This window comes from Cyprinus carpio, chromosome B7 (assembly GCF_018340385.1).
Source record: "Cyprinus carpio isolate SPL01 chromosome B7, ASM1834038v1, whole genome shotgun sequence".
Taxonomy (NCBI): domain Eukaryota; kingdom Metazoa; phylum Chordata; class Actinopteri; order Cypriniformes; family Cyprinidae; genus Cyprinus; species Cyprinus carpio.
Genome location: NC_056603.1, coordinates 35,104,018 through 35,120,522, shown reverse-complemented (window position 1 = coordinate 35,120,522; position 16,505 = coordinate 35,104,018). Strand labels below are relative to the sequence as shown.

General features: G+C 38.3%; 1 protein-coding gene across 1 annotated transcript in view; it reads right to left on the bottom strand.

The window, feature by feature from the left end:
* The window catches only part of mrc1a (mannose receptor, C type 1a), a 225,771-nt gene that overhangs the window by 21,202 nt on the left and 188,064 nt on the right, over positions 1–16,505 (bottom strand). The window contains exon 22 of the mRNA XM_042728415.1: positions 9,114–9,298. Coding sequence (XP_042584349.1) covers positions 9,114–9,298 — 185 coding nt within the window. The remainder of the gene's footprint in view (positions 1–9,113; positions 9,299–16,505) is intronic.

Genomic DNA, 16,505 nt, shown 5'->3' with positions numbered 1-16,505 from the left:
ACACGTAATTAAAGAGTTGCGCAATGTAGCCAATCACAGACTCAGCTGTTGATTTCTGGAACGCAATGGCCAATCAGAGGTGATTAAGTTAGAATCTACTCAAATATTTTATCGGGAGTGTTTATTCTGGGAGCTTAGGAGATGTTACAGAACCATTTTATGTAAATTTATTCGATGTACTGGAAAAAATCTATATAGATTACTTTTATGCGGGCTTTTGCGGGCAGGAGCAGGACAAAACGTGAATGTGTGGGCGGGAGCCGGACCAGATAAGTTAGGCTATATTTCTGCAGGAGCGGGCGGGTGCGGGACAGAATCTTGCGGGAGCAGGACTGATAAATCCGTCCCGTGCAGGTCTCTAATACAGAGATAAGAGATGGTTATAACTACACATCCTATTATAGTGTGCATACTAATTACAGCGTAGATATTGTATGCAGCCTAATTCGCATGCATCATTGAGCCGCAGCCGCACTCAAACTGCTGGAATTGAAATTGCGTTTGAATGCGCACACGTCCTTTTTAGTTTCGCTTTCGATTTCGCGATCGGGACCGGAGGTACTGAGCACGCATTGCATTCTACACAATTTGTCAGACACTTACAGTGCGTGTCCACGAAGGTTTTTTAGTAATTCCTATGGAAGTACAGCTTCAGAGAATGCTCCAGCTCAGCTCTGCTGTTGCCATCAACACCATCATCTCACCTTACTCCCGTGATTGCTCTCTGAGCTCCCGACATGGGGCCCCTTGGTGGCCACGGGGCCCTATGCAGCCGCTTATATCGCTTATTAGGTAGGGCTGGCACTGTGTGACTGCTAGCTTATGAAATCATGAAATGACTACAGACAGACAGATAAATATGAACTGACACCTGTTTAAGCAGAAAGAACCAAACTAGGGGTCAAGTCGATAATCCAAATTATTAAATCTGATAAAAATTTGTAAAGAGGTCCAGTCTGCTGATATACAGATATCCTTCAATGATGCACCCTTAGATAATACCTGAAAAGGAGGCCTTAAGTTGATTCATTAAATGGCAAATGAACTGGACATACAAGAAGCACTGCTCTTGTTGATTGAGAACAATTTCTTGATGTTGAGAAAACAAACTATTTGAGTCACTATCAGCCAATAGTCAAAATAATGGACTATTGGCTTATACTGAGGTACAAGTCGCTAAGACCAGGCCAAAGGGTAGAACCTACAATTGTTAAGCTTTGCCCCAATAATAAGCCAAAAAGAAAGAAAGACGCTGACTCTCCATCTCCACAGTAATGGACGTGCCTTTAATAGAGAAATGCACCTTTAATATAGACTACATACTTTGAGAAGATTTTTTATTTTTTATTTTTTTAATTGGTTCATTTAATAGTAGACATTTAAAGCTTTCTATAGATTTATTTCTTATGTCTGTGAGCCAGTTCATTGTTGTGAAACACTCCATTCACAGAGACTGCATGAGACAGCTGAAAGCACATCCAAAAATGGAGTATTTTAAGTTCTTTCCACAGAAAGAAGAAAAAAAAAAGATTGCACGGGTGCCCTCATTTTATACAGTAAGCGCGATAATACTCCAACATTCCTCAAACACTTGAAATGCACCTATATAGTCATACAAATAATAATAACCTGTTTTGGTCATATTTACAATTAATTGCCCAGCTCCCCTCTCATTGATCTAGCACTCCCTCAGCACCTGCGTTCAAAATTATCTGGTGCCACCCTTGTACGCCACAGAAATCGAGGCAAAAAGTAATGAATTCTGATCAGTCTCTTTGTAGCAAGCTCAACAGAAATATTGTCCTTGACAATATAATCAAAAGCTGTAGGCTTAGAAATCACTTACTAATGGTTAGTTAGTAAAACAAATAACACTAAAGCAACTCAAGCCGATTTGGATTACTGTGTTTTACCTACTGACCCAACAAGCTATTCCCCTGCCTACTCTCTCACAACAGCCAGCCACTGTTACAATTTCTGTAAAGAGGGATTAGCTAGTAACTAAACAGACATAGAAACAATCCAATAACTAAACAGATATAGAAACTTGCTGGTTAAGGTTTTTTTTTTTTTTTTTTTTAACAATTACATCTCAACCACACTTGACAATGACTAAAATAGACAATACACAAAACACACCTATTAATTGCCTAGAATTATCATATTCAGTTGATGAATTATACCAAGGTTACATTTCTTTAAAAACAGAAAATAACAAAATAACATGTAGAAACCGGATTCCTTCTGAGAAGACACTTCCTCTATGGCCCCTCAAACATGAATTAATTTCCTGCCATAAAAACATTTATATTCTGAGGGAATAATCCAATGAAATGAGTCAGGCAGTGCTAGACAACATATAATTTTTCTATGGTTAAAAAAAAAAAAAAAAAAAAAAAAACGGTGTTTCACAGAGAGCAAGGACACAGGGTGAATTGTGATATAACTCATGTGGTCTGGGAGTTGGTTATTATATGTGGCACACAAGTGAGAATATACAATTCAAGTCAAGTTAAGTCACCTTTATTTATATAGCGCTTTTAATAATACAGATTGTGTCAAAGCACTAAAAAAATAGTGTCAATAATGCAAAAGTAAAGACAATGCCATTGATAGAGGCTAAAGCAAAAAGTTGGTTTATGTTACCAGGCCATTTGAAGTTTATGCCTTTTGAACATTTCCATAATTAAGGCCTATTACAGACCTACAGTAATTAAAATTTTGTGTGGGAAACAGAAAAACAGAAATGTGATCAGATATTCAGAAGGCTCTTGATGTGAACAAATATAAATACACAGTGTACTGATGATAATGATTTGATCTACTTGATTGAATCACTGTGATTTTAATGCCAAGTATGTAGCCAATGTTTCACCGACCTGACTATGCAGACCAGCTGTTAGCCTTCTTCACCTAGATCTTCAACAGATTACTGGAGCTGTGCAATTCTGCTTCAAATGTTCTACTACTATCATCTCTATCCCAAAGAATCTCAAGATAACAGAACTTAATGACTTCATGAATTTAATATCTTTATTAATTTTTTTGCTTCCAAGAGCAATACTACCAGAGAGAAATTATAACCTTGCAGGCCTTAGCTACAGTATCACATCAGGCAGTTTACTATAGACCTCCTGAGGAACAATTCCATTTGTTTTCTTCTATTGGAAAGTGGTGTAGTTGTATATCTCTGTTTGTGTTACTGGATCTTAGCACTGCATTTGACACTATCTACCAAAAATTTCTTTTAAATAGACTAGAAAATTATGTTGGCATTAACGGAATTGCATTGGCATGGTTTGAATCATACTTATCATACTTATCATCAACTTGTGGCAGTGAATGAAGAATGAAGATAATATTGATCACAAGTTCAGTATGGAGTGCCACAAGGCTAAGTATTAAGACAATAGCTCTTCACCCTGTAAATGTTACCCATGAAACGTTACCCTTGAAATGGTAGGAAGTCATGGCCTAATGGTTAGAGAGTCAGACTCGAAATCCGAAGGTTGCGAGTTTGACTCTCGAGCCGGCAGGAATTGTCAGTGGGGGGAGTGTATGTACCATGACTGAGGTGCCCTTGAGCAAGGCACCGAACCCCCAACTGCTCCCCGGGTGCCGCAGCATAAATGGCTGCCCACTGCTCCGGGTGTGTGTTCACAGTGTGTGTGTGTTCAGTGCTATGTGTGTGCACTTTGGATGGGTTAAAAGCAGAGCACGAATTCCGAGTATGGGTCACCATACTTGGCTCTATGTCACGTCACTTTCACATATAATTAGGAAACATGGAGGTTTTAATTAATGGCTCAAAAACTAATAACTTAGAACTGTCACATATTGGTGTTGAATGAACAGATGCATGAAGATGAAGATGAAGGGTAAACAGTCTTTAATAAATCCAAAGATAGCTTGCTTGCTTTTGGCTTGCTTAGTTGGGGACACTTAAAATTTGGTAATATTATTGACTTTGCATAGACACTACTGGTGAGAACTGAACTAAGCTGGATGACTTTACTGACTTTAATTGAAAAAATAAACAAAAATGACTATTTAATATTTTCCTCTTTTAAGAGCTGCTGCACAGCAGAACTGAATTTTGTTTGCATCATTGAAATATTATTTTCCTGTTTAACACTGTAAAACTGCTTTGACACAATCTGTATTTCCTAAAGCGCTAAACATACATATACAGGTGCACACACGAGCCAAAATCATCACAATTAAAAGAACCAAAGACATAAACTACTTCAGTCTGTGTGCATTGAATTTATTTAATAAACGAGTTTCACAATTTGAGTTGAATTACTGAAATAAATGAACTTTTCCACGACATTCTAATTTATTGAGAACCACTTGTATATAATGGTGACTTGACTTGACCTGATGCTTTAAAGTCTGTGGTCATTCGAGACCTTTGTTAGACACCCTCAGTTTACTTATTGAACAAACATGTCCATAAATGATGCAGCAAACATGGGACTGCACTACATCCTGCTAAATCTGGACAAACTAGAGACTTACGTTCAGTCTTCAAAACCATTAATCCAAACCCCCTTCTGTCCAAACTTACCCAGCTCTCTATGCCCACTTCCATCTGTCAGTGGATCACCAACTTCCTGACAGAGAGGCAGCAGCTAGTGAGGCTGGGAAATTCACATTAAACACCTGCATCATCAGAACTGGCACCCCTGAAGGATGTGTGGTCTCCCCACTACACTTCTGCACATCTACAGGTGTACTCGGCGATCAATGAGTCTATTCTGTGCACAGTTAAATGCCTCCCAAGGCCTCTACTAAAGGGGTGGTTGATTGTGTTTTCACTTTTTTAACTTTAGTTAGTGTGTAATGTTGCTGTTTGAGCATAAACAATATCTGTAAAGTTATGATGCTGAAAAGTTCAATGCAAACAGGGATATTGTATTAAAATTATGGCAGTAAAATTATGGCTCTGCATATTACTCTCGCCTGATTCAGATCATCAGCTCTTCAGCTCCATCAAGGATTGTGTTCCAATTATACACTTTATCTGTACAGACAGACATTTTAACATTGCTATGAGAAGTGTTAAACATGGATGCGCATGTGGTTGCTGTGGTAGCAAGCAATACTTGCTGGCAAACACTTCTTACTGTTACAAATAACACAAAATGCTACAACGCAATATGTGTTCTGCTGTATTACAGCTTTAATCAGGATAAAACCGTATATTAAAGGTGTCATATGATGCTTTTTTAAAGATCATTATTTTGTGTATTTGGTGTAACAGAGTATGTTGACATGCTTTAATTTTCAAAAAACATTATTTTTTAAATACTGTACATTATTGAAGGTCCTCTATGCCCCGCCTCTCTCAAACATGTTTTTTTCTACAAAGTTCCTCCTTCTGACAAGCACAGTCTGCTCTGATTGGCCAACTGACCCAGTGCACTGTGATTGGCCGAGCACCGCAAGCACTCGTCGGAAATGTAACACCCCTTTCCATATTTGCGAGCTTCATCTTTCAAAATAAATGTAAAGACAGTTAACAATATCTTTAGTTGGAGACTTTAGTCTTTGCAAATTTTTCAGATCTTCTTCATGCACCAAGAGCTTGTAACACTTCAAAGAGGAAAAGGAATAATTGAAATCGCATCATATGACCCCTTTAAAACTAACACAAGCAGTAGCATTTACAAATAACAGTGTATCTAAAAGTATGTGACAACAACAAACAAAGAAACATAGCATTCTGAAATGTCTTGTAATAGCTGTGGTTCCACAGGTTCTGCACGATCCTCTTCACTAATATTCTCTGGGTCTCAATTGGGGTCAAATTAATAAGTAATATTGACGACGCCATTGTTTACAATTCAACCAGAGCGTATTTTGGGGTAAGGGGCGTGACGTTTCTGAATGTGCACTAGGCGGTTTAGTGAATCACAACACACTGGGCCAGCTAACCAATTTGAGCCCATTGGGTATTTCTGAGAAAGGGGTTTCATAAAACCAGGAAATCATCATATTATTATTTATTTATTTATTATTATTTTATTTTTTTTATGTCTTCTTGTTGTGTTTATGGTGCAATGGAAGCTTAATTAATTGGCAAAGGCAGGGGTCAACTGGGACTAAATACCAATCCAATTGGCCCTTACCCAATCTTTGACCCAGTCCTTTTAGGGTGTACTCACACTAGGCAGGGTTGCCTTGAAATAATGCCAAGCACTATTATCCCCCATCCATCACTGGCCTGCACTCACACTTGCACTAAACATTCCTGGCCAGAGCACACTTATGTCATGTGCGATATAATATAAAAAAAAAAAACCATTTCGCTAATATTCTGCCTAATAAATTTATAATTTATGCGGTGCAGTGATTTTCACTTGTATGTATCTGAGGATTATTATGGAGGCAGCTGACGTTAATGAAAGAATTTGCAGCTTTACTTGCAAACTACAATTCCTGTTCATCAATAATGTGAGAACCAGACCTGTTATAAACCTAAATATAATTGATTTAATTAAATTAATTGATAAGTGTAGCATAGTAGTACCAATAGAATATGTTTGCAAGTTGTAATGATGACAGTGGTGTGCTCACAATAGTAGCACGGTACAGAGCAATCACACTAGTCAAACGAACAGGGCCAAACACGCCTGGGGGTCAAACACGCTTGGGCACGGTTCAAAATGCCTAGTGCGAGTACACCCTTAGGTTCTAGCCTCTTTAATTCTTGCAAGACAGCACCTCTCACTGCAATTTCTGTTGGACTGGTGGCAAATCTGAATGCACATTTACTTTATGTATAGCTCAGTGAAGTTGGCATCAGTTTGACTGATCTCCTCAGAAGATGCAACAGATCCATTCCCTTTGTCAAGATGCAGTAAAGCAGTAAAGAGATATGTGCCAAGTAAGGCATTTCACATATTACAAAATAGAATGAAGCCTGCATATGCTGACACTGAGATGCAGATCATGCATCAGTACTCTACTGCTATTCCTGCAGTTCCTGAATATGCAATGCTGAATTTTCTATTGAATCTGGACCACTGAATTTGTAGAAGCATATTTGTAAAGTGAAATAAAATAGACATTATATTCTTGAACAGACTGAAGTTAATTTAGGAAGGTGAATATGAATTATTGAACTTTTAATTATAAAAAAGTGTGTGAAATGTTTTGAATTGAAATATTCACAGCTTAAATAAACAACTATGCTGAATTTCAGCCTCTAAAAATGCAAGCCCTGAAAATACAAGGCATTTAAATGCAAACAATGCTAATGCAAGATATTTTTTCCATACACTGATATCCAACTGTAAAGGTAAGACACTCTAAAACTAAAAGTCTTAGATATATATATATATATACAACTGTAAAGGATCAAATATATATATATATATATATATATATATACGCCATCAAACAAACATCTTATATACGTCATCAAATGTCATCAAACGGCACAACAAGGTAAATCTGCAGTGCTGGCCGTACAGTTGTTCTGGGAGGATGGATACAGTTGACCCAGTATCTACGTTGTAGACCCGCCTATTGTGGAACTGTCTTTAAATAACAAAGAAAATACTTTGAGGCTGTTTTTATAACAGGTTTGAGTTGTTGTGAGGGGCTTTATATTTTGTTTTCCTTAAAATAGCAATGCGCCAGCAATGCACCTGAACACACCTCTTTTTTAGACCAGCACGCCTATGGGCACACAAATGGGTGCAAATGCATTTGCTAAATAAACGAGGTGGCGCTGGATTGGAAAATGCGAATGGTGCCGCACTGAAACTAGCAAACACACTTGCGCTGCGCCTTGCGTCGCATTGCGCCGGGTGTATGATAGGGCCCATGGCCTGTTTATAGTACACCTCGTCTCTTGATGCATTTTCTCTGATCAGCTATCTATCTGATTTGTTATAACATTTTCATTTACACTTTACCACATTAATGTGTCTGTGAAGCGGATATAAATCTGATCTTTAATTCCCACGAGCAGTTAAAAAAATAAATAATCCTCTGCCCACTGCCACGAAGTGGTTTTCTATTATCTATCATTTCACTGTGTGGGGAATTGGCAAATTGGCGCCCTGCTTGCTGAGAAGGTGCTGTGCACAGAAGCTGTGTGAGAAGGCGAAAGGGGAGCGGGGCATGGCGCGGGGGACAGTTCACCTCTGGGTCTCTCCCAAATGGAATGGACAAGGGGGGAATTAGTGGGCTAAAGTCAGTCACACCTCGACTTTCTTCCAAATAACACACATTTCATTCATAATATTATTAATACAAGCCTATAGTTCCTGCACATTTTTGTTTTCTGAATTGTGTGAAATGGCTAATAAAAAAAGGTAATACAAAACGATTATGTGTTTTTCAAATGTTCTAATGAAGGATTTGTGCAATTGAGAAATAACATTTTCTCTTTCACTTATGTTGTTATAATAAAATATAACTGTTTGTGCAGAATTATGTGTTTTGTTTTTGTTTTTTGTGGGCGCTCGAAGGGGGTCTTGCCCAGGGTGTAATTCAATGTAGAACCGCCACTATTCCCATGCTATATGCAAATTTAACAGAGTTCACAAAAGCAACAGATGACGGCTGTATTTTATTCATTATCAGCTAATTTGAAGATCAAAGACCACAATAGGAGAGAGTGTGGCATCAGCACTGGAAAGATAAGTTAGTCTAACTGCTTTTAATGAAGATGATTGTGTGCATCTGCGACTTACTTTCGGGTTAATTTGCGGCAGTTTGCGCGTCGGCTTGAAATGCTCAGCTACTCATCCGCGGTGATGCGTTGCATTAGCGCTGTCATATTTTATTATAACATGTCATTTAGCCAATAACAAGCTCTGACACATTTATTATTTTAACATTTTTGGAGTAAAATTTACATATGTGGTTCCAACAACCACAGTTATCTAACTAAATGAGAATGATGTAATGACTTTTAGTTTACAGTAAACTTCCATCCATTATCTATTTTTACTTGGAAACTTTAATGTAGGTGTGAACAGTAAATATTTTATAAGTTCAGCATAAACATCTCATTTCAAATGAGAAGCTGATGATTGTGGTAATCTTTATAGATACTGAATAGCATTTGTCAGCAATATGGTGTGAGTACTTGCCTCTGATTCAAAGTAGCCATACATCCTGGAAGACCCATCTGGGTGTAATGAAGGGTGACCCTTGGCCCAGTTTATGTAGGTGACACCTTTACCATCAGTCCACAAAAATCTCATCTCCCAATTGACATCATTAAATCCAATCCATACATCATCATCTGCACCAAGCATTAGAGTAGTAAGGAATGCTGAAAACAGAAAAAAATTAAAATAAAATGCAGATTTACACACAGGTGACACAGAATAACACAGATGACAACGATGACAAATTTTGTGTTTATTCAGACATCTTTAGTTACACTAATGAAGTTCACTAATTTAAACAGTAGTGATAATTTAGACTTTCATAATGTTACAAAAGCTTTTTATTTCAGATTAATGCTGTTTTTGTATTCAAAGGATCATGAACCCACTTTTGCTGTTCAATGTTTTAAACATTGATAATAATAATAATAATAATAATAATAATAATAATAATAATAATAATAATAATAATAAATATAGCTGCAAGCAGCAATTACGGGGCCAAGCACTACAGAAGCAAGCTTCAGACCAACTGCAGGAATGAGTAATTAAAACAATTTTAAGATTATTTTAGTCAAAATGACTGAAAAATCATAAATACAACCACTAGTAATATGATTTACTGACATCACGTTTGACCAATAGGTGGCGCTTTTATCAAATTATTGTGGCATGGTCAGTGTGAGGTGAAAATGGCACATACAAAGTTTGGTGTCAATATGTCAAATATTTGCAGAGATACAGTCTCAGATGCAGTTTGGTACTATGCCTAAAATTTGTAGCTGCGCTGTACGAAAACATTTTCATTTATCGATACAAAATTGATAACTGTTTGTCAGCACAATCTGAAGATCATCTGACTCGATTTTGGTGAAAATCAGACCAATGGTTGATGAGAAGTTCAAAAAAGTAGGTTTCCAACAAATCAAAATGGCGGACAGTAACTTCGGCTGACTATGGCAAAATTGGTATCTATGTTGTCTGCATGACCCAAGGAATAATTTGACACCAGTTTCATTATGATAGGCTAATGCAATCAAAAGGTATTAGCATTTTTGGAAATTGAATAATTAACAGTTAATGAATAGTTTATTACTCTTGACCAATAAGTGGTGCTGTTACCAAAATGATGTGCATGATCAGTTTGAGGTGACAATTGCACATATATATAGTTTGATGTAAATATGTCAAAGCATTGCAGAGATACAGCCCTCAGATGTAGTTTGCATCTTTCCAGCAAACATACCAGCAAACATATAACATACTTGACCACGTCATGTCACTTTCACTTTCATAAATGTTCATAAACTTAAGCAGCAAAACAGCTTTTTAGAATGATTTCTGAAGGATCATGTAGACTGGAATGATGCTGAAAATTCAGCTTTGCCAACACATGAATAAATTGCATTTTAAACTACAGTGCCTTGCGGAAATGTTCAGACCCCTTCATTTATTTCACATTTTATTATGTTGCTGACTTATGTTTAACTGCTTTAAATTATTTATTTTTTTCCCACATCATTCTACACTCCATACACCATAATAGCAATAATAATAATAATAATAATAATAATAATAATAATAATAATAATAATAATAATAAATAAAAAAAACGGTTTTCAATATCTTTGCAAATTTATTACAAATAAATAAATAAATAAATAAAAACCTAAATGCTTTCATTGCATAAGTATTCAAATCCTTATTTGGGACAGTTGAAATTTATCTTAAGAGCATTCATATTGCTTGTAGATGTTACTAAACTTGAATAGGTATGATTTGGAAAGGGACACACCTCTCAGTAAAAGGTGTAACAGCTGAAAATGCATATCAGCAAAAATCTGCAAAAAACAAGCCCTGAGGCCAAAATAACTGCCTGTAGAGCCCAGAGACAGGAATGTGTAAAGGCAATGATCTGGAGAAGAGTTCAGGAAAAATTCTGCTACATTGAAGGTTCACAGAGGCCTCCATCATCCATAATGGAAGACGTTTGTAACAACTGTGACTCTTCCTAGAGCTGGCCTCCTGGCCAACCTGTCCAAACTCTCCTCAGTCAAGACACATGAAAAGACACTTTGAATTTGCAAAAATGCACCTAAAATTGTGTGACCCTCAGATTGGGTGAAACAAGATTCACTGGTCTGATGAACCTTAATTTCAAGCATCATATGGAAACTGGCACTGCTCATCACCTGCAGAGTACCATCCCAAAAGTAATGTCTGCTGGTAGCAGCCTCATGCTGTGGGGCTGTTTTTCAGTGGCAGGGACAGAAGGAGAAAAGTAAAAGAAAAGCTCAATACACCGAAATACTTATAACCTTAAAAAACCCAGTCTAGAGCATTCAGGACCTCAGACTGGGCAGAAGGTTCACCTTCCAACAGGACAATGACCCTAAGCACACAGCAAGAGTGGCTTATAGACAACTCTTTAAATGTCCTAGAGTGGCCCAGCCACAGCCTGGGCTTGAACCCAGTCAAATATTTCTGGGGAAACCATAAAATGTGCATCTGCCCCATCCAACCTGACAGAGCATAAGAGGTGAGCAGAAGAATGTCAGATAATTTCCAAATGCAGATGTGCAAAGCTTGTCGCATCATACCCAAAATGGCTTGAGGCTGTAAAGGTGCTTCAGCTAATTACTTAGTTAAGGGTTGGAATACTTATGCAATGTACACATTTCAGTTTATTTTAATTTTTTAGTGACGATTCTGTTTTTGGTTTGTTATTATGGTGTATGGAGTGTAGATTGATGTGTGTGTGTGTGTTTGTGGGGGGGGGGGGTGGTGTTGCATATGTATGTGTAATGTAATGTAAAAAATGTGTGTGTGTGTGTGTGTGTGTGTGTGTGTGTATGTATGTATATATATATATATATATATATATATATATATATATATATATATATATATATATATATATTTGTGTGTGTGTGTGTGTGTGTGTGTGTGTGTACTTCGTACTGGATTATCGTTGTTGTTTGATTGCCACCTGCCCCGACCTTGAGCTTGGTAACTCTTTATGATTCTGTCTGATCTGCTCTACTGCCTTACCTGTGCATTGACCACTGCTTGTACAGCCACGTTTACTAATAAGGCTGCAAATGGATTCCAGTCATTGTGATGAATCATTACATTACCATGGTTAACAACAGTGTCCATGACTGTCCTTTTGAATGGATTTGGAGATTACTGGTAATGGATACAGCAGAGTTCTTACTGACCTGTAAACAGCACTTGTTTACTGACAGACAGGGCACGTGGAAATAAGAGCTCTAGCGCAAGTTCTACCCAGAGGAGTCTAATGTCACGTCATTAATTACTCATAGATCTACCCAATCATCACACGACACCTAGAGTACATGAGTTCTGATCTCAGTAATTATTGCATTTGCAGATACAAAGCTGGCGTTCATCCCCATCCTCACCACCACCACTGGGGATAGGTTTGTGCCCCTGCCTTCAGCTTCAGGAAGGAACTGCAAACATCTGCATCCCTCTGGATTCGGACTATGGATGGGGCCTATGCCAAAGAACTGTTTCATATCATTTAACGGTTTGCATACTACTTCTTAAATAGATCTTATTCAGACGTTCTATTGTCTCCTGAGTCTTTCTGGTAGAACTATGTGTGTACATTGATGGCCAATAAAAGCAAGAACTGATTCTGTGGTATGTTTTCTGATGTACCACCTGTTCTGACCAGGGTATGGTGTGTGCAAAATGTAAAACAAGAGATTTGTAACATTCAAGCACAAAAAGACATTTAACCCTTCAGACAGAACATACATAGCAATATCATCCACAACATTTCAACCTCAAGAGCCATGACCTTGGCCTCCCTGCTTCACATGCTTTGTCAAACAAGGGCTTCAATGTTATGTCATCCTCTGTAATTAGGCCAAATTCTTAGGTATCTTTAAATCCCTGACCTCCAAACCATCAGTAGCCACTTTAGATACTGGAGTGCCCAAATGCTTCTCCAATCAACATCCTGGTGTGATTTTCTAGGTTTGGTTCTGCCCTTTTGTGTGGCAGGGGCTGCTAACCAATTTTGGCCTGGGTTAGCACTGTGCAAGACACAGCAAAGGTAGCACATTTCAGAAATATTCAACAGGTCTCTCAACACAGGCATGTCCCATCCCAAAACCATACCAACCAGTTATTCTTCAACCACCTAAAGGCCCAATTAATACAGCTGTCGATTAGCATTGACTGAAACCTCACCAGTAGGATACTGTCTTTGTTGACCATAAACACATTTATGTCAATGGTATTGAAATAGTCAGTCAGGGTTTCTTGGACATGACAGTGCTTAATAAGTAACATGGAGCTCCCTGTGTCTACCAGTCCCTTCAAACTTTGTCCATTAAGTGTCACATTATAGAGACATGGACGTCCTCCAAACCATGCATTCTGTTGAGAGTCCATCCACGGTCAGTCCATCTGCCAGATCATATTCCCTCACCCAGGTCCAAACATCATAAGGCAGAACAGAAAGAGCCACTCTAGGATAATGAACTCTCCCATCTTCTCCTTAGTGTGTGTTGCTGTGGTCTGACCCAGCCATAGTATAACTGCTTTAGACATTGGTAGGTTTCAGTAGTGTCTCTCCTGAGGTGGTCAATGTCTGCCTGAAGCATTGACAGGATGTCTCTGCTGTAATATTACACTTCTCCAGTAGCACCTCCCATGTAATCATAGTCAGCCCTATGCTCATCCATGGTAAATTATGCGACAAGCACCTTTCCACTGAGTAAAAACACCAACCAGCATGCCCATTCCTCCTCCAGCCATCTCTGGCCAGATGTTTAAAGTGGAAAAATAACTCTCTATGTACTCTCCTGCTTGATACGCTAGCATTCTGGGCTCTTGTTGTAGCAGTGGGTGGGGGTCTATTAATTTTAGTGAAGTACAGTCTTTTTCATGGATCTAAGTACAAAAAAATGCAACATATTTTCCAGATTCTGAAACATTTTTGAGTCTCAAAAACTTAAAAAATGTTATTTTTTGAAACTACATAAAAACCCTTGTCAGACCAACAAAATTACCCCAGAAGTTGTCCCAACTAGTCAAACATAGTTAAAAAACTAAATAAATAAAATATAAAAATCATATTGTTCCTGTAGTCAAACATTTTATGCCTTAAAACTCATCTTTGATCATCAAAATTACATATTTAAATATTTTATTCTTGTGAAAATAATTTTCCTTGCCTCATTCACTATATGCAGATCTATGAAAAAGCTAATTATCCCCGCCTTCACTTAGTCACAACAGCCAGGGCCTCCTTATTCATGGATACTGAATGATAAAACGCTCCGGTTACTCATGTAACCTCGGTTCGCTGAGATAAGGGAACGAGCGTTGTGTCGTTGTTTGACAACTGCTTGAGGGGAAACTCCTGTTTACTCTATTACTCAAGCCTGATTGGTTAACATTTGTGTAGCTGCACAAATCAATGGCACTCCAGCCTGCCAGAAGGGGCAGAGCCGACCTATAATTCAGCTTGGAGTGCCATCTCATCAGAATCATACAACTGAAGCGACAGCCATTGATTTGTTGATTTGAACATATCTGCTCCCTGGTTCAGTCTGCCCGGCACATGAACCACTCATAGTGAGAGGAGTTCTCTCTGGGCCCAAAGCAGGAGACGTCAGAAGATCACATGACCCTTCGGCAGCAATGCATGCATAGTCCTTTGGTCTGCTCACTTTGTCAGAAATTATATATTCAGTCAAGGACGCTTGGAAGAGAGATTGAACAATCATCAATAAAGGAAAAATTAAAAGATTCCTCCATCTCCAGAGAGGATCTGGATGCTGCAAAAGAGCAACAAAGTACACTCGATTTGGTTGTGGCTTCGACTGTAAGAGAAGCAATAAACTCTGTACTGACCCCAGCACTCCACGATCTACATTTGGATTTACAAACAACCAACAATTCTGTAAATGAGCTAAAAGCAGAAGTTGAAAATCTAGTCAATGCAGCAAAACAGACAGCTTCACATGAGGATAGGAGGACAGTCACAGACTTAAGAAATCAGCTGGAACAACTCACCGAAAAAAATGACAGACATTGAAGATAGGAGCAGGAGAAATAACATATGACTTGTGGGGTTGACAGAAGGGGCGGAGGGCTCCGATGCAGCTGGCTTCCTCAGAGCTAATCTTTCCAAGTGGATCCCTTTACTGAAAGGCCATGACATTGAGATTGACTGGGCACATCACATGTATGATGAAAGGAAAAACTCTGAACCACTGCGTACTCTCATCTTCCATGTACTAAGATGGCATGACAGGTTGGCGATCTTGAAAGGTGCTCGGCAGGCGTATCCGGTGAAATATACGCAGGACAATGTCATGCTACTATTTTTTCCCCGACTTTAGTCCAGCCACAGCTACCAAGAGAAAGAGCTTTAATCCAGTCTTGAAGAAAATGACAGCACTTGGTCTACAGCCCTTCCTCACATATCTGGCGGTAATTAAACTACGGCACAAAGATGAGCAGATGATGTTCAACTCTCCTGAAAAGGTGGAGGATATTGTTGCTTCACAGTCACAGAAGATGTATTCTGCAGTGCTACAAAGTAGCAGGAAGGCAACAGCATTGGGAGCACACAATGCATGTTCTAAATATATTATCTCTGAACGTGAATGGCCTAAATTCTCCTATTAAGCGTACCCATATATTAGAATATTTGCACCGTAAATCGATTTCCTGTGCCCTGATACAAGAGTCCCATTTAAAACAATGCGATGTGGCACGTTTTCAAAACAAGAATTACGAACTGACAGCCTTCTCTTGTGCTCGTAATAAAACTAAGGGGGTGCTTATCTTAGTCGATAGGAGGTTACATTTAACTACTGAACATACTGGGAATGATGATGAGGGTAGATTTGTTTTTATACCCTGTAAAGTACATAATGACCGGTTAGCGTTGGTCTCCAATTACGGTCCGAATGAGGCAGACAATGCATTTTTCACAAATATTTCCAATATATTACTTGAGCAGATTGATTGTCCTTTAGTGATGGGTGGTGATTTTAATGCTGTCTTAAATCCTGCACTGGATAAATCTCACCCTGATACTACAGCTAACCAATCCTCTAAGTAACTGAATAAATTTATCATGCAACTTAATGTAATAGATCTTTGGAGAATACAGAATACTACATCTAAGGACTTCACTTTTTTTCTAACAGAAATAAGACTTTCTCTAGGATAGATTACATATTTCTCAGCCCTTTAATTTCATCTTTAAATTCATCAACTCTTCCATCTCTATACTACCAATTGTATTGTCTGATCACTCTGCAGTGTTATGATGTTCACCTTTCCAACATTAAGACCAAGGCCCCTAGATGATGTCTT